This window comes from Vanellus vanellus (genome assembly GCF_965231255.1).
Source record: "Vanellus vanellus genome assembly, chromosome: 4".
Classification (NCBI taxonomy): Eukaryota; Metazoa; Chordata; class Aves; order Charadriiformes; family Charadriidae; genus Vanellus; species Vanellus vanellus.
In genome coordinates, this window is record NC_138909.1 from 52,362,754 (window position 1) to 52,381,521 (window position 18,768).

Below are 18,768 nucleotides of genomic sequence, written 5' to 3' on the forward strand. Positions count from 1 at the left end.
CTTATGCCTGGTAGAGCGTACAGTCTCAGAGCAGGGATAAGGCAGAAGATGGAGACAGGGCAATGCCAAGCAAAAATGTTGATTAGCGTAGACACGGTGGGGAGAATGGTAGTCTTGCTGTTGATCTAGATGAGCTAAGGGCAGCTGTAGAGGGCTAATTTTTCTTTATTAAACTGGTATAAAGGAGGAATAAACCATTCAATGTCACACGTGAGTTTATGTCGCTAAAGTGAGCCTGAGGACCATCAGATACGAGAACCAGACTTCCAACATGCCCCATGGGGAGACTTACGAGCTTGAACGTTTCCTCATGTCATTATCCTACAGTAAAACAAAATTCTCCAGCCCGTGGCAGGGTCCACTGTCATCACTTGTGGAACAAACTGCCACAGGTGGTGCATAGAATGAAGAAATAGGTATTGCAGCTTTCGTGTTCTGCACTTTGTTGCACAGAGTAACTTCAGCGAGCTAGTGATGGGTTCATTTATTTTAGGTATTCCAGCCGGCATCTTCTGTCCCTTCTCCCTTGTTTGCTTCAACCCACAAAGGTTGCCTTTGGGCCATCCCGAGTCACTTGAGAAACTGGGTTTATCCCCATTTCTGCTCCTTGTATCCCCTCCTTGCTGGGTCTTGCAGGGGTTGTGGACTGGCGGGAATAAAGACATTGAGATCCAGAGACTGAACTGTGAACTTTCAGGACACATACTTATTTCTGCCAGATCGCCCTGACGTGCCACATTGGGTGTTGCAGCGACCCTACAAAGAGGTCTGTGTCGTTTCTTGTAATGCACGTGACGGGGTGGCTGTGTTTTGGTCACTGTAGGGTTGGAAGCATCCTTGTAGATCAGCTGGAGATCTGACTGCAGTGCGCATAGCCATCTTTTTTTTTCTGCACTACTACCTGGCTGGGGCAGGCAAGCCTTACCTCGGGCAAGGAGGAGCTCTGGGCATGTGGAAGCTTCAGTAGGGCAAATATAAGATACGTTTCTTTTTTAAACGCTCTTTCGTTCTCCAACACCTGCTGTTACTTATCATTTCCATTTCTTTCTCCCTTTGCAGAATACTTGAGGAGCGAGACCGCCTTTCTGGAAGAGTTGGTGTTTGGAAGTGGAGATACCATTGAACTTTCCTGTAACACCCAAGGCTCTTCTGTGTCTGTTTTCTGGTTTAAAGATGGTATCGGGATTGCACCTACCAACAGAACTCATATTGGACAAAAACTGTTGAAGATAATCAATGTGTCCTATGATGACTCGGGGCTGTACAGTTGCAAGCCAAGGCATTCCAATGAGGTCCTGGGAAACTTTACAGTCAGAGTTACAGGTATGTGCAGAAATACAGCTGTCTCGGTGCTTTTTTTTATTTATTTTACATTTTTGCACCTTCACATGTTCAGCACAGCTGGTGCTTTGTCCGTACTTGGTAGGTCTCTACCTCCCCAGTAACTCCTGACAGTGATTAGACTGACAAAACAAACCAATGGAAGAATGCTGGTGTGTCCATACCAAATGTTAAAGCTTGATGTTAATACTGAGAGAGACTTAGAAACGGTGCTAGTCAGATTAAACCCCAAATCCCCCTTAACACTCAAATAGATGCAATGCTACGTGTGCCTTTGAAGTCTTTTGTGAGTGAGTGAACTGTGGCTCAGGGAGGTTAAGTGACTTTTTCCACTTTATGTGACAAATCAGTGGCAAAATTGCATGTAAAAACTGGAGGTTCCTGAAACATGTTTCCCTATTGTAGCTGATAAGTCTCTTCCCTCCACCCTGGTTATCACAAATTACTAGTTTGTTTCAGAAATAGCTTATCTGTAAACTGTGTGTATCTCAAATATGTGCTTCATCAAAGGTACTTACTGGGATTCATATATTGCAAACAAGTGCTGTGTTAGCAGAGCACATGCTGTCGTTTACTTGGCCATATTGTCCACAATTGGGACAGTAGGACAGAACAGCTACAAGCTGTCCAAGCCTGGATCACTAAACAGAGGGTGCCAGAAAAATCTGTTGTTCCTAGACAGCTGACCGCTAACACTGAGATCACCTCTGTGATTTCAGGCTGCTGCGTTGGTAGATGGATGCTCGTCACTGTGAGCAGATAGAAAGCCTCCCGATCACACAGATTAAAAGCCTGAATTTTCAGAATTAACCCCTTGTGGATCTAAGGTTTTGAAAACTTTCCTTTCCCCTTGCACTGCTGGAGCTTTTTCAGGCATCCCCGAACAGTAGGTCCTTGCCTCCCAGAGTTGAATTCCCTCAAAAGGTAAGGGGCTCCGTTTGAAAACCAAACACAGAGATGTTTGTGATCGTAAATCATTCCATGAAGAGCTTTCTCGTGCCAGAAATAGGATTTTGTGTAAGTGAGAGAATCAAACCGTCGTGAGAATAAAAGCTCGTTTCAGCAAGCCGTCACCAACATCTGCTTTTCATTGAACGTCACTGGAGATTGCTGTGAATGCTTCAAGGTCATATCAATTAAATGGTTAAAGAAGTATTTGGCCCTTGAAAGGTTTTCCTTAACTAGGTACGATTATTGGAACTATCTAAGGAACTGCAGGTTGTTAGAAACGTTACTCTCTTTTTTTTTTTTTTAAGTGACATTAAAATGCTTTTGAGTTCAAGGGGCAGCGGGGAGGCAGAAGAGGGCAGCTGGTTACACACTCAAATGAAACAGCTGCCAGGCCCAAAAGTTGGTAAAGTGAGAAATTGTTTTAATAGTGGAAGGGCTGATAATCCTCTGCTTTTAAAAAGTTTAAGCCCCTGTGTTTTTCCTCTTTGCTAATAATAGCTAATAACAGCTTAAGAACAAGCGAGTAACCTGAACCTGCTTTCTGACAGCATTATGAGTCTTTGATTCTATTAGCCCACTGTCATTACCACCAAAGTGCTGGTAATGTGGGAGTCTCCGTTTTAGCTGTCAGCAGCGCTTGTTTTAAACTTTGAAGCCCCTGCTTTATGTGGCAATAGTGGCGCCTCTCATATGCTCAGACATTTCTTCATAATTAGTATTGATTGCTCAGCGTGGCACTACAGAGATGAGATTGTTATCGGAGATTTGTGGTTTGTGTTCCCACTTCTTAGAGGTAACGCCAGCGATCAGCTCGGATATCTGGTCGGGTGTTTATGTGCATATCTACTGTTGGGGGCTGGAGTTCTTCTCTGTCTTAAACTGGTTTAAATCTGTACTATCAAACTGGAATTGCTCTGATTTATATCCTTAAGTGAGCAAAACTAGGCTAGGTATATTCAGAATAGCTGATACGCATGTAAGTCCCGTTTTGAGAGATGCTTCCAGATTCTAGGAGCATATCGGGATTTTCCTGCGTGGGGCCGTGAGTTTTGAGTCTGCAACAGATTGGCTTTTCCGCAGCGACTGTCGGTGTGCACAGTGAGATGCTGAAGGTAGAGCAAGGAGATGCTGGAGCTGGCATTTCAGGGTTGAAAACCAGGTTGATTAATGGCAGGGTTTGATCTCTTTAAAATGCCTCCCTTGACAGACATGGGCTTGAGTGTTTTGCTAGTTTACAAAAAGAAACGTTCCGTCCTCTTGAAACCTGAGCACTTGAAGAGGATCACAAATAGAGGCTGCATGCCCAAACTGCTCTCCAACCCTGTTGGCAGAAGCTCCATTTCTGCAACCATTTCACGCACAGAACAGCCTTGGGATTTAGCGGCTGAGCAGCACTCCTGTGACAAGCACAGACTGCGGGCTGGTACCAGCGAAAAGAGCTTTCCAAGACCAAGCTCTTCAAAACAGGCGACTAAAAAATTAAGCCCCTTTCCGTTCATAATTAAAGAAAGCCCTTTTGAGAATAACATCTAGCAGTTCTTGCTGATGTCAAAACTCATTGACTTCTGAAAGAATTACTGTTTTAGTAAACAATTAACAAATCGCTTACAAATTTGTAGTCACCTTTTGAAAAAGGTGATGGTTTAGTAACCTGAATAAAACAGTAGCTCTGAACTTGGGGTATTTGGTCTTAAAACCTAAGCTGCATCTTTCATCTGAAACAGGAGCAAGGTCAAAGACTCTTCCCTTAATCTTGTGGAAATGTTTTTTGAATTGGTTTAAAAATTGATTCTGCTCCTCTGGTCACAATTGGTTCATTGGAAACCAGAAGCAAACTATAATCACATGTTAATGTATGGGTAACCAAATCTGAGTGTGCAGGGCTGAGAATGTGCTGGTTTCTCTGTTGGTGCTGGTGGGGATTTGGCTCAGTTTCTGCCTTCGCCGGGACTTGAGTAAACCTGCTGGTTCAGCCAAAACATCTAAACATCCACTTCACTTTCAGCAAGCCCCGTGGCATTTCCCCAGTTCTGCTGCCAGCAGGACCTCAACTGTGGATTTGCAGTTAGATATGTCCTTGAAGTCTTCCTTGAGACTTTGCCAAAGAGAAGGTGCGCAGCACGATGCACCACTGAAGTCTAAAGGAGGGAGATGATTCCTGTGTTACTTGCTCCTGTAGATGGTGAATATGTCTGGGAAGTCCTTCCAGATTCTGCAGAGAAGTACCACTTGTTGTTAACTTTTTCCTACCTTTTTTAAAGTTTTCTTTATTTTTTCCCTCTTTTCCCCCTTTTTTGCCCCTTTTCCCCCCAATTTTACCTCCACCGAGTCATTCAGAGAACAGCAGAAAACTCGAATGCATCTTAAAAAGAAGGAGGTTCTGCCTGGCTTGGGTCTAAAGCACTGCTTTACATTTCTGGCCACATGTTGAACACTCATAAAGTTTTTTATTTTCTAGTGTTTAAGCCAAGTTCTTTTACCACTGTCTCAGAATATAAAGGTTGCTGCGTTGTTAGCATTTTGCCTTTATTTAAAAAAGAAATTCCTGGAGATTACATGAAGTCAGTGATGCTAAATCTTGCAGACACTGAATTGAACTAAATTGTCTAAACTAAATGAAACGCTAAGCTGTTATTTTGTCACAGGGTTTACATATACAGTAGTTGTTTGGTGGGGGAGAAGGGTCCGAGACTCCATTGTAGATAGCCTGGAGAAAGTGAGATGTTAGACCACATTAAGAGAAACAATTCAGGATGTTTTGGGGAGATACAGATGGAAAATTCCCACCTGTTAACCTGTATTCAGTTATAGCCTCGAGGTGCCTCTGTAGGAGGAATATAATCGAAGGGAACTTGTTCACGGAGCAGCCATCAAAATGTCTATTGAGAGAGAGGTTTGATTGCAAGGGGAACTGTTAAAAGCTTTGGTCTGAGTGGTTTAGCAAGGAGTTAACGAGGGGAGACATGGCTGGGATGTATTGAGTTGAAAGAAAAATGCAGGGAAAGCGAATTAGAAATGCTGACCTGTCATTTTGAGACTTGGTGAAATAAGAAGTCTTCAGAGTGAATGCTAGAGGGGGAAAAAAAAAGCAGGGGAGAGCTTGTTCTGCGAAAGGAAACTTCCCCTTTTGGAATTGCTTTTGTATTTATGAGGAGAAGAGCACTTTGCCCAGGGAGAAGTGTTTGGCATTGGACCCCAGTCTTTGGTGGCAGAGCACTGGCAAACTCATGACACCTCTCTCCCAGTACAGAAAGCTCCTGGCTTGTTGTTCCTGGCCTGGCAGTGTGGGAGGGACAGGCTGGTGGAGCTGCAGGGGAGGGAGACCCGTCACTCAGGTGTCCTCCCTCTCTGGAGCCCACCGTGGCACCAGCAGCCTCGTCTGACCGGGTGTTCCTGTGTGCCGTCCTCTTTCTGCTTCACTTCTTTCTCCTTCTCCTAGATTCCCCTTCATCGGGTGATGATGAAGATGACGATGATGAGTCAGAAGATACAGGTAATTTGTTTTTCTGGGATACAGATGCCTTTTCTTTTAAAGAGATGTGGCTCCCAAGCGGAGCGGCTCATCTGGATGTTCAGACAGCTTCGTCCATGTGGAAGTCAGTGACCTTAGGGTGGGGATGGCGAACTCTCTGGACCTGGCACCGTGATGATGTTTATCTAGAAATTTAGAAGTAGCTGCCGGAGTGGTGTCACGGCTGTAATATCATGCAGCAGCAGTAGCGTGATTTTGGTTTTTGAGACTTGATTTTGCGAATCTGACTTGATGAGCTAGAGTTATAAATTCTCCTTGCATGTAAATCCAGACAAACCCACTTGTCATATATTACTTTTTTTTACTACACTGACATTACACCAGTTTTACACTATTGCAAACCCTGGCCTGCTTTATTTTTAGGTGTTTCGATTCTGGTCCTCACCAGCATCTTAGCTGGAGGCAGAGCATAAAATTTACACTAGCCAAGGGTCAAATTTACTGATGCCGTAAGCGGGAGCAACCCCTTTGGCTTTACTGGTTTGTTCTTTGGCTCACGTGGGGAAGGGAGCCCCAGGACGGAGCCTCTCGGTGCTTTTACACTGAATCCCTTTCGATCCCAGTGCTTGTTTCTCTTAAGTGCAATAGCATCAATCAGGATCATGACATGCTTCAGAGGCGTTAGTGTTGTGTTTCATTATGCTCTTTACATTTCTGCATAGCGAGCTGCCTGTACGTATGTGTTTTTAATACATAAACGTCTCACATTTGAACTCCCAATCAGCTATGTACGTTGGCCGAAGTTCAACACGACTGGAAAATTTCTCCTGCCCATAGCGTTGGACTTTAAAACAGGTCTCCCACTGTAATAAATTCATACCGCTGTGTTGTGCAGTATGTGGACAGTAATGGTGAGTTACAGTGCCAGGCGACCCGTCGGCAGCAGTTAGCGGTTTTCTGATAGCTTCTAATTAAGGGCCTGATCCTGCGAGATGACGAGCACCTTCGCAGAGATGCTCTGGGCTCCTGAAGCCTGGTAGAGGCACAGGGAGGATCAGGTTTGGTCAGGATTTGTTCCTGCTGCAGAGCAGCTTCTGATGAGCACAATTAATCGTTCTGTTCTTTTTTTTTTTATGTGGTTTGTAGTAAAGTCCATCTCTTAGCAACAGGTATCACAAAACATCAGCTGGTTTACGGTACAGAAAGACGCGTTTTTCTTCACTAAAAGGAAAACACACGTTTCACCACATGTATTTATAGCCTGTATTCTGGGTCTTCTTGACTTCAAGGCTGTCTCTTTTTTTAGACCCAAAGGTAACAACTGGCTTTGCTTAAAGGTCTCATTATAAAAAGTTGGATTCTCTTCTGCTTTAAAAAGAGTTTATTACCTTAACGTGCCAGCACAGTGAAACCTCATGGCATGTCATGACGTGGATGTGCTTTACATTGCTTGCTTTGACGTCAGACCCTCCAGACCCTCTGGTTAACCTTCACAGGTCTTCTCCTGAGCTGTGGTGCTAACCCTGGCACCACTGCCACCGGGACAACCCACTGAGGACAGGAGCTGCAGGACCATCCCAGGCAGGCAGACACATGGGTGTAGCCAGTGCTGTTTCCTATGGACAGCCCAAAGACCTGTGTCCTCCATTTCTTGGGGCAAAAAGATACCCTACTAATGAGGTGTATGACCCCCTGCTTGGCCATCAGACGTAGCCATGGTTGGTAGGTAGCAGGGTGAAGGCAATAAACAAGGTTTCATGCCAAAGAAAAATATAACCAAGAGTTATTCATATTTAGAGGAAGGTAATCCATCCAGGACTGGCTTATTGCATGTTGCCATATTGCGTGTCTCTGAATAAAACCTTGTCTCCCGGCCCCTTGTGATGATAGGTTAATTTTCTGGCTTACTTGCGATGTTCAAGAGTTTCTTATCCTCATATTTAGAGAAGAGCTTGGAGATCTGATTCCAATAGCGTCACGAGTTTGAAGCCAATCTTGTTAATTTTGGGGGGTTTGACCCAAAATTGTTGCATGACAGGAGCTGCAAATACCAAAGCTAGAGAACGAGAGAAAATTTGTCCTAAAAGAAATGAATATTTGGTGAAAAACCCCTCAGAGAGCACAGAGACAAGCCCTCCACGCGGAGTGCCCTGCTCTGCTCACCCTCCTTTAAGTGTCCTCTCCATAGCGCAGTAGAGAAATGGGACATCCCTTAGGGATGGGCAGCAGGAAAGAAGAAAGAGGGACTTTGGCAGCTTCAAATCATTGGCCTGTTTGTTGCAGCCTTGTCACAAACCGCGACCCACCTTTGCAAAAAGAGGCTTTCCAGTACCTCTGTTCTCTACAGCTGTTTTTCCTGGCCCTGAAACAAAAACAAAACTCCCTTTTCACAGACTGCTCTTCTGCCCCGGTGCTCCCTACCCCTCTGTATCTGTTTGTTTGGAGCCCCCGCTGCGTAGCCCCAGCACCTTCAAAGAACCCCTATAATCTCCAATTAAATCTGGCTGTGTACTCGGAGGCGTCAGCTGGGGAAATTACACAATTAGGGTTGATTCTGTCTGCCGCAGAATTTTGTGGCAGCTTCTAATTGCTAAATGAGTGCTCGGCTGTATTAATTATTCCAAGTATCGCTCTCGGTTCTTTTAATTGGTCATTCCAGTTGGATGGGTGGCCGATGTCTTCGACAAACAAAACGGACCATCGGGCTTAGTGTTTGATGATGGGAAAGGGCCGGTGACAATGTTTGTGGGTCCCTTTTTTTTCACACCTGCATATGCAGAATTGTTGCTTGTAATTAATTTAGAGAGAGCGGGACTAGAAATTTTTCCTGTCTTTCATCCTTCTTCCTTCCTCGCTCCCAAAATTCTCTGGAGCTTTGCAAGCTTTGCTTGAAAAGAGGAGTTAGCAACATTTTCACCCACTTAAAAAGTGGTAATGAAAGGACTCTAGGGGCACAGCTAACGGAAAGCGGTGATGTTTTGTTCGCTGCTCCTGCGAGTGAGAACAAAGGCATGGTTTTCAATGCATAGACACTTTCTTCCAGTTCCAGTTCGACTGGAGAGCGATGCCCTGCTTGTTGGAATCTTGGCACGTTAATCCAGGGATGCCCAGCCCTTGTGAGCCCCAAATGGCACGGAAGAGCACCCGAATGGAGGGGAGGCGCTCAGGGAAGAAGCTGTGTCTGCTTACAGGAGGGAGGAGCAGATCCGGCCTTTGCTCCATATGGAGAATATCCCCAGCTGGAAACTTTCCTGGGCCCCATCTTGCTTCTCTCTGATGTCCAATAGCAAAATCCCCCTTGGCTTCAGTGGCAACATTTGCAGCCAGTGGGTTGATGGGTCTCCTGTGAGATTCAAGCTCATCTTTTGAGTGAGAAAAAGTGGTGAAACGTCACCCCGCAGCACACACAGCTGGTGTGGAAGGGGGAAAACCCCCCAAAAAACACAGTGCAAGGAGGAGCCCAGTCCTGGTGGGGCGGCTGTGTGATCTAGTTACACCCCCATGCCCGGGTGAGTGTCACTGACTCTGTAAAATGGGATTTACTGTAGGCAGATACGTTAATCAAACAACAAACAGCAGGTTATTTGGCTGCTCTTTCTTCTTAGCTGTGGCGAAGGGGGACTTTTCCATCCGTGCCTGGCCTTTTCCTGAACTCTCACCGTAGCCCCGTTAACCTCCTGTAAAGTCCCCGGGAAGTCAGGGTGCGTTGCCAAAAGGAAGCGTTCAGCCAGGAAATAGCCTGTGCTTTGGAAGCCACCAGTGAGGGCCAGATCTCTCCCAACATGGTTTCTGCAGCTCCCTCCTCTTCAGCCTTCCCAACACCACCCCAACTGTCCTCCAAATTCACCGCCATCCCTGCGTCTGCCTGGGCTGTTGCCCAGCCTTTGCCTGGTTTCTGCCCTTCCCAACACGTGTGATAGCAGCATCTTCCTTTACCATCAAGATCTGCTCTTCCTTTAGGGGTTGCACCCACTCTGCTAATGCTTTTTGGGATACTCTCCCCTTTTTTGTGCGGTTCTTTACCATTTTTCCAAGCTTAGATGTTGGAAGGTAGATGGTTACATGGCGCCCCGCTTCAGCCCACATTATTGTGTAGCGTTTGAGGCCTCTCCTGGATGTGCCGTTTGCTTCCAGCAAAGTTTGCTGTAGCCGGGATTTTGCAGGAGGACGGGAATTGCGGGGATTCCTCCTTTTGCCTTTGTTTATGCCAGCCGTGCTCCTGCTCCGGTGCCATCCCGGCAAGAAAAGGGCCTTAAGCAGTTTCGTTGTTTAAAAATTGAGGCGTACCCGGCATGGGTGAGCACCAGATCCCTCTGATACGTGGAGCTGACTCTGATAGGCGTCACGGCACGTTGTGCAAGGCAGTCTGAGGGCAGATGCCAGCCCTGAATACTGGATTTCAACCCCAGGACCACATTACGGAGGCACCTGTGTCCAGCCGGCCGGCTGCGGAGGCGTGAAAGCAGGTGAGACATGACAGCTACGCACCCAGTAGGGCTGTCTCCAGCAAATGGAGGGCCTCCTGGATGTAGCCCCTGACATCCAGTTCCTCACGGCCAGGTGGGCTTCCCAAGGAGCCGTGGGGAGAGGGGACCATGTGGAGAGTGTTAGCAGGTGCTAAAAACCAGTGGGTGCATGGATTGCGTTGGCTGAGCTATATGACCTTGCCTGCAAAATCCTTGGAGCTGAAATGCAGCAGGGAGCCTTCACGGGGCCGGGGGGAGCCTAGGCACTTAGCACCAAGGTGGGATCATCACTGACTTACCTGGAATTGCAACAAGATGAGTCTCGTGGAGCCAAACACATCAAGACTAAGTAGACTGGGGAGCGCTGGAGAAAGGGAGCAGCTCGGGTGCGTCTCAGAGGGATGCAACAAGAGGGGAAACTTTGTACACCCTTGTCATTAAGGGGAAGGGGGTTGCAGAAGCTTCAGAGTAGCGCTGAGGCCGGGGGGGGGCTTTGGTGCTGGGTGGTGTTTCTGTGCATCATCACCACTGCGGGAGAGGCCAGCAGTGAAGCTTTCCTGACACCTTTGGCAGCCATCATGTTCTCCAAGGCAGTTCTTGAAGGACTTGCACCTTCAGTTTGTCTTGGCCCAGATGCACACAGGTCTGTGCGACCAGTGGGTTTGGGTACTCTGTGCCTGTGGGTGCTTCCTTCCCATCTGGAGGATATGCCAGTTACACTCCTTGGCCTCCTCTTGGCTATTTTGCAGCCCAAACGCTGTCTGCCCCCATCTCCCTTTGGCCTCGCTGTGGAGCATGGAGCTGGGGCGCTGGATGTGGCCCCCGGCATGGCAGGGGAAGCACCCCACGTGCAGCTCTGCAGTGTTTCCTTTAGCAGAAATGAAAGCTTGGGAGGCTTTTTTTAAAAACTTTCTCTTTCTTTCTTCCCAGTGTAATGACTTTGCTGCTGCCTTAATTTGGAGTTAATATGTAATGTTTGTAACACAGCCAAGAAACATCACTGTACTTGAGGCAGATTATAAAAAGTATCTCATGCTAACACTGGTGTTTTAAAACTTATCCCTGTTCAAAGGTAACACGAATCTTTAAAACTAAAATCACTTGTACTTAAAGAACATAAACATGATAAACCAGTTTGGCATTGGCTTTTTTTTTTTTTTCCTTTCCTTTCCTTCCCTTAAGGAGGCTACACTACATTTGTGCTCACTGAGAAGCAAAATTTTCCAGTGCACTCGGCTAACGCTTTTTCTCTGCTCCCTTGCTGGCCCATCAACATTTTTTTACAGTTCCAACATCTTTCTGCTCTTCGTGCTTCTTGGCTACTATTGTCCCGAAGGTACATCTGTATCTTTTTACACGCTGAGGCCAGATTCTCATCCTGATCTGGGATAACTCTCCCTGTTGATTTAAAAGCAGCTACTCTAAATTTATACTGGCATTACCGAGACAAGAACCTGGTCGTGAACCTTTCATCGCAAACCTAAAATGCAAACACCCTGTCTACGTCTATGAGAGTCATTTAGCTGGAAAGCATTTCTGTGTCATTTATCTTAACTGCAGCAGGTAGCAATTTAACTGTCACTCCGCACATGCCGAAGCCTCCTCAAATGCATCTGCTCACCAGCTGATAGCCTCCGTGGCAGAAATGGGCCTGTTCAACTCGGTCTTTCCTTTCTCAGGTGTCCCCTTCTGGACCCGGCCAGATAAGATGGAGAAGAAGCTGCTGGCAGTTCCTGCCGCCAACACCGTTCGCTTCCGATGTCCGGCGGGTGGAAACCCAACTCCTTCCATCTACTGGCTGAAAAACGGCAAGGAGTTCAAGGGAGAGCACAGGATCGGAGGCATCAAGGTAAGGCCTTGGTTTGGAGCTCTATTTTTATCAGGAGTTTTCTACCAACTGTAGAAAATTGTGTTTCACGGTGATTAGCATCGGTACATGGAAGAGCACGGTCCCAGCTGCATGGGAATGGGGGTGTTTCTTGCAGCTCTAGCAACTGCTCGACACCGAAGTGTTACAAAGGGCTGCTGTCCCGTGGGGTTGAGGGCTAAGTCCTTTTAGTTTTGTCTATAGTGGTCATTCAGGGACTAGGTAAAAACGAGCCTGGATTTATGGTTGCATTGTGGACAGTGATGAGAAAAAACTTCTGACCGACTTTCTGGAGATCAGCCCAGTGCGTTGAGCGTGTTAGACCAAGCCGTAGCTGCTCCCAGCTTTCAGGGAAAACCGACTCGGCATCCTTTGAAGGTGTAGAAAGGACCTCACCAAAGAGCTGGTCCGTCGTGCTGGTGGTCATTAACATTCTTGTGGTATAAATCACTGTTGGATTCCCTTGTAGCCAGAGTAATAGCATCTGCTCCTTGGCTGCTTTCTTCTCCCTCCTTCCTTTCTACCATAAGGTGTTCTGGAAAATGCTCTGGCTTGTGTTTATAGATAGAGCTAAGGGACACAAAACCCCACTACACTCAAATGATTTAATGAGCTAGAAGTTTCTGCGCTACTGTCTATGACGAATTATGGCAGGATTTTAACAGGAAAATCGGCTCTGATTTTGTTGTTACTGCTTTGTCCTCTTGAGTCAGACTCCTTTCTGGTTTTATTTGGGGAGAATAAAACTGGCAGCAGCTGATTATAACGAAGCCCATGTAGCAGGAAGGACTCCTGAGCAGCAAATTTTGCCTGTACTCCGCTAGCCCTGGTGTATCCCTGGGCTGCTGCTACGGAGAAAAGGGGATTTTTAGGACAGCGCCTTCGTCAGTACTCTGAAAAGCTGTGTGCTGATGCCTACCACATCTGTAGCGTTTTGGAAGGGGGGTAGGCATGCAAAGCGTGCCGGGCTCCAGAAACCAGAAAAGGATTCAAAAAAGTCTTCCCTCCCCACAGTTTTGGGCTGTTTCTTTCCTGTTAGCTCAGACCTGTTCCTGAAAGAGCCTTTTGTGATTGCTTCAGTGAAGCCCTTGAAGCTCCCTCCTCAGCCCTGTCCCTGCTCCAGCCTGGAGGTGGCTGAGGACACGCTCAGGGTTGGATCTTCTGAAAAGTTAAGGAGAGAAAAGAAGTGAGGAAGCAGCTCCTGTGGGTAAACAGCCTTTTGGCAGATAGCACTCACAAAGCACGAGCATCTTTTACTAATTGCAGGCTGTGAGCATCATCATGAAGTGTTTTCAGGCTTGCGTGCGCCGTTCGAACGGCTTTTTACAAAACTATGTGACATCAGCTGCACTAAATTATGCTTGCAGAATAAAATCTAAAGCTGAAAGCAATTCCCCTACCCACTTCCCAGTGGTTTTAATCTATCCTTGAGTTTAAATTGACACGTTTCATCCTCTGCAACACGGTAGTGAGTCTTTGGCATCACTGTGCTTTGTTTCTCTAGGGGCACCTTCCAGCAACAAGCCCATGCTAAAAAGAGCTATTGAAGGCAATGTCAGGCCAATCACAGCAAGATTGGTTTAAGCTCTCTAGCTGTCTAGGTGTAGTTCTTTGTCCTCTTCTTGATATAAAGACATCTTTCTCTCTGTGTAATTTTACTTCCCTTATTTGCTTGCTTTTGCTCTTGGGCCACAGTTAGATGTAAGTCTCATCCAGTATAAATATACTGGTAGATATCAGCTGAGATTTGAACCGGAAAAAGAGATTGAAAACCTGCTCAGTATCTCATGTATTTAAGATTTAAATTCCCTGTTACAACTTAACTTCGTAACAGGATTAGGCAGCTTGAAAAGAATGGGCAAGGTCCAGATCTGGCAGAGTTTGGTTGGCTTACTTCGTCTCGAGATCTGGTATTAACCCAGAAATCCTTGAGCTGGGAACATTCTCATTTGCTTTCAGTGTGTGGAAGAGTTTAAATGTTGATTGTGAAAGATCTGTGGTCAGCAGATGAAAGCTGACTGCGCTTCCACTTTGCCTCTTGCAAATGGCATTGAGATCCCGTGTGATTGCCTGGAGTAAAGCCTGCAAGAGGGAAGTGTTGAAAACATGAAGCGCAGGCTAACCTAGTTTTGTTACAGTTCATCCTTAACTGGTGAAGAAAAGAAATTCATATGACTTATCATATGAAATTTCCCAAAGAGCATTAATGGTTAAATCCTTGTTGGAATCTCTAATATCGTAAGCCTGTGTGTGTTAAATGACCCTAGAAGGGAAGATGGAGGGGGAGGGGAGATAGAGGATTATCCCTTCCCCAGACCGTTGCACTGACTTGCATACCAGTCTGGCAAACACGGACTGAGGTTCCAAGTGTGTCTGCAAATGTTTGTTTCGCAAGGAGCCAAGAATGACAACACCAAATAAACCAGAGGGATTTCCAGTATCTCACCAACCTGATTAATGCCTGCACTAAGTCACTCCATGTTTCTAGTGTTTTAGCAAGTGTGGCGACTGTCCTAACCTGGGAACGTCCCTTTTTATTATCCTTTAAATATAGGTGCCAGTCTCAACCTCAAAAAGTTGCTTCTAGAAGAATTTCCAAACTCCAAACTGCCCCATGAGTCTGTGCCCCCAGATTCTCCTCTCTGTTCAGAGTCCAAAGTCCCCATCACAAACCCGACAGAAGTCCTTTGAAAGTGTCATAAAAGTATCTTTGAAAGTGCATCCTAAGTAAAACACCTAATTTGGACCTGATTATGCAGTACAGGCCAGACTAGGGAGTCGTCCGTGTTATCTGAAGCCCCATTTCCTTGGAGCAGCTCCTAGAGGTTCCAGACACAAATGCTTTGCAATGCTGAAAAGTGGATTAAAAGAAGTCTTTAGACACAACTGTGAGACAAGCCGGTATGGAAATGAGCCACTGAACAGCCACAAATTTGCCTTGAAACTTCCTCGACAGTGTGGTATGTTCAGCGGTGAACTCGGGGTCCGGGGTCTCTGTTCTTACAGCTCCTCTTGCCCTGTAATTGCCGTTACAGAAGTGCACCAAGTGGGATGTTGCTTTACAAAAGCCGTAATGTTGGTTCTGCATTGAGCCCCATCTGTGCTGTCCTGGGTGGGCAGAGGGTGCAACCAGACCTGACCAGACTTCTGCCACAACAGAGGTTTCTGTACAGAAACCTGTTCAGCCACAGCCTCCTGTTACCTACAACCTGAAATGAAAGGAAATGCTATATTCGGCGGTCTCGGAAAAGCGGGGTGCTCGGCAGTGCCGTTCTCCGGGATGCAGAGATCTACAAAGCTTTGTTAAAGTGACTTTTGCTTGCTTATCTTGCAACTAAGCTGTCTAGTCCTATGACTTTAAACCTTCTCTTTGCAAAATTCTGGCTTTAATTGCAACTTGGCTCTTTAAAGGAAAGCATGTGGATGCAATTTATGTGTAGCAGAAGAGGTTAAATGACTTCATATTTGAGTTCACCTGCTGCAGCAAGAAACCTCCAGGAGCAATTACGCCCTTGTTTTTTCCATCAGCCCTTGACATTCTGTAGCGCAGTGTTATTGTAATCTCCTGCTTCTGTGTCCTTAGAGTCACCTTCAAAAGGTTTAATAAAGTTGAATGTTCTGCTCTGGGCGGCAGAAGGCATCAAATTAATATCCAGAGATTCGGAGAGCTTTCATACGCTATGCATCCTGAAGTCATCTTTGCTACTGTTGGTTGCTTTCTATATTAATTCAAGGTTTGCTTTCCATATCCATTATTTCCTTTATACTCATTAGAAACAATTGTTCTAGCTGGGATCACAGGGCAGCAGGTCAGGATGGAGACGTGGGGTGTACTTTCCCTTCTGCTACTGAACAACCAACAACTCTGGAAATGAGCCACATCCAGAAAACCAACTAGTATAAAACTTGTTGCCAAAAGAGAAGTGTTGACCAGGCATCCTAGGGACCAGACTTGAGGCCGGGCATGTTTTCTCTCTTTTTTTTACAGGGAAATTAGGGGACTAACTCAGTTGTAGACACACATTTCTGTTCAGACAGATGCATGGGGCTGTTGCCTCCATCGCACGCATCTTTAAAATATGTCACAGATGGGGTAAGAGTTATGATTTTTATTGTTTATAGACATCTTATGGGTTATATGTAGCAGTCGGTGAAGATCTGCAGATGAGAGTACAGCATTTTGAGCTGACGCAGTCTGTGGGCCAGAGTGGTCTGGCAGAGGGGGCCAGCAGATCGGAGTTATCTTAGCTGATGCCTTGTGAAGTCGTTATTGTAATGACAGGTGCCACATTCAGCTGTCAGCTGGTTTCATTATTGTTATTATTGTGGAAGCATCTCTAAGTCCCCATTGCAGTCTCAGCACGTTACATTGTGTTGCACTGTTCCTGCGTTGGTCTTAGTTCCTTTTCACATTCAGCCTTTAATGACCCTTGAAATGGGTCCTTGTGACATTCAGGCCTACTCTGGGGTCCATTCATGCTGGCCAAGTGTGTAGAAGCTCACTGATTGTTCACTGATTTGAATGGTCTGGTGATGATGGTACTTGACCATGAGCTTGATGGTTTGATTTCTTCTTCTAGTTGCGACACCAGCAGTGGAGCTTGGTGATGGAGAGTGTTGTGCCGTCAGATCGAGGAAATTACACCTGTGTCGTGGAGAACAAATATGGCAACATTAGGCACACATACCAGCTTGATGTATTAGGTGAGATTTCACAGTTTTCCCTCAACAGCTGCTCTGTTGTGATGTTGAACAGGCGCGTGATGGGATATGGGAAGCAGGAGCTTGGGTTCTTTCCCAAAGTGCTGGATCATGTGTCTTCTAAAACCAACAACAAGCTTCCTTTTGGCCAGCAATTCAGCCTCAGATCTGTGATCAATAAATTACTTAGCTGGTCTACAGAGGGGCCAGAGAAGGAATGGCAGGGCTGAGATGCCTCCGCCATTCCCAGGTGGTTCTTCCCTGTGTGGCTTGAGAAGCAGTGGCCAAGACACCTGGGGCCACAATCCCAGTCTGCACCCTTTCTGCTGAAAAGCCAGGAGATGAAGGGTTCAGAGGAGAATCCTTGCTGGAGGAAGGACAAGTAAATTAGGATTTCCCTCCCTGTTTTTCAGAAAGGTCGCCCCACCGACCAATCCTGCAAGCAGGGCTCCCTGCCAACCAGACTGTGGTGGTAGGGAGCAATGTGGAGTTTCACTGCAAGGTCTACAGTGATGCCCAGCCTCACATCCAGTGGCTAAAACATGTGGAAGTCAACGGCAGTAAATATGGACCTGATGGGACACCCTATGTCACGGTGCTGAAGGTTGGTACATGTTCCTTCTTCTCACCCTCGGGACAGTCCTTCCTATGCCTCGGTCTCAGTGTTGCAGAGACAGGAGCTATGTTGTGGGGATGCTCCTCAAAGAAACCCACTGCCATACTCGTGGCAAGAGAGATCAGCACTGAGTCAGGGTGCTCACACTCAATGGAAGCCATAGACTTTATTTGCATGTTTATAAATAAGCCCTAGACTAGCAGTGCAATGCAAAACAGAAACTCCCAACAGAATATATTCAAATGTCACAGTTCCTAACAGGGTAATCGTTATTTAAATCAGAGTTTTGGTAGTCCAAGGTCTCATTTTCTGTAATTGTTTTGTGTCTATAAGAAAGAAGTCATGAGAATAAGCAAGGACAGCTGTTGGGATTGTTCTTTCCTTTAAGCCCTGTAGTGGAATACTCTGCTTTATGGAAGGGGTACAGCTAAAAGGTCCTAAAGTTGATATTCCAGTCTCTTCTGTTTGCCAGAGATAACACAACTACTGTAGCAGCACAGATAAGCAAAGGAGTTGTACGAGCTGAGGCAACTGTTAGAAATGCAGCATAATAAAAGAGAAGCTGTCAGATTGCATTTGACCTAAAATTGTAAAAATAACCTTCTTTTACAGCTTCAATAGAGGAATTTTCAGGGCTTACTAAAATAAAAAACTCCCGACCAAAACACATTCTTTCCTTTTCCAAGTAAACACACTGCAGCGTGCACGTACTGAATAATGCTGAGCTACCAGCACCTGCGAGCCAAGATAGCCTTGTTCCAGCCACTAACGTTTGTGAGCAGTGCTATTATCCATGCTCAGGAAAGCATTTATTTGTTTTTTATTTTTTTTTTTTAAGCAAAAGCTCACTTGGTAGGACTTTACTTTGCTAAAAAGCTTTCTGGAAAGGGAACTTCCAGATTACAGTCAGAACAAAGCCAGCAGCTCTAGTTTCCCCTCAACCTGTGTAAATATAAAAAGTGGAGAGTAGAGAGTGAAAAGCCCGTTGGACTTTTAAAATACCTTTTTTTTTAATTGTACTTTTAATAAGTAAAGGCATCCAGTGTTGGTGTTTATTAAAATATCTAGGGCCAAATGGGGTTTTGCTGGCTCTGCAGTTAGAACTGACAGCAGATTTTGTCCCTGCAGTTCCAAGCTGAGGTTGTCCTGTGCGTGGACATTCCCCGTGCGCATACTGCTGTGCACACCCTTCTTCTCTTTGTACGACGTTTAAAAAAAAAAAAACAAAACCAACAACCACTTATCAGACAGCATCTACAAAACTGTAACTCAGCCAGATACATGATAATAAAAGCCAGAGACCCTGGAAATAATTACACAGATTGAAATAACAGATTGGTTGGAAGAAATGGCT

At 45.8% G+C, this 18,768-nt stretch overlaps 1 protein-coding gene across 1 annotated transcript in view; it reads left to right on the forward strand.

The window, feature by feature from the left end:
• FGFR3 (fibroblast growth factor receptor 3) overlaps positions 1–18,768 on the forward strand; it is a gene marked incomplete at both ends in the record, with an annotated part of 55,196 nt that overhangs the window by 21,080 nt on the left and 15,348 nt on the right. Inside the window, 5 exons of the mRNA XM_082482530.1 lie at positions 1,060–1,323; positions 5,732–5,785; positions 11,910–12,079; positions 16,678–16,801; positions 17,212–17,402. Coding sequence (XP_082338656.1) covers positions 1,060–1,323; positions 5,732–5,785; positions 11,910–12,079; positions 16,678–16,801; positions 17,212–17,402 — 803 coding nt within the window. The remainder of the gene's footprint in view (positions 1–1,059; positions 1,324–5,731; positions 5,786–11,909; positions 12,080–16,677; positions 16,802–17,211; positions 17,403–18,768) is intronic.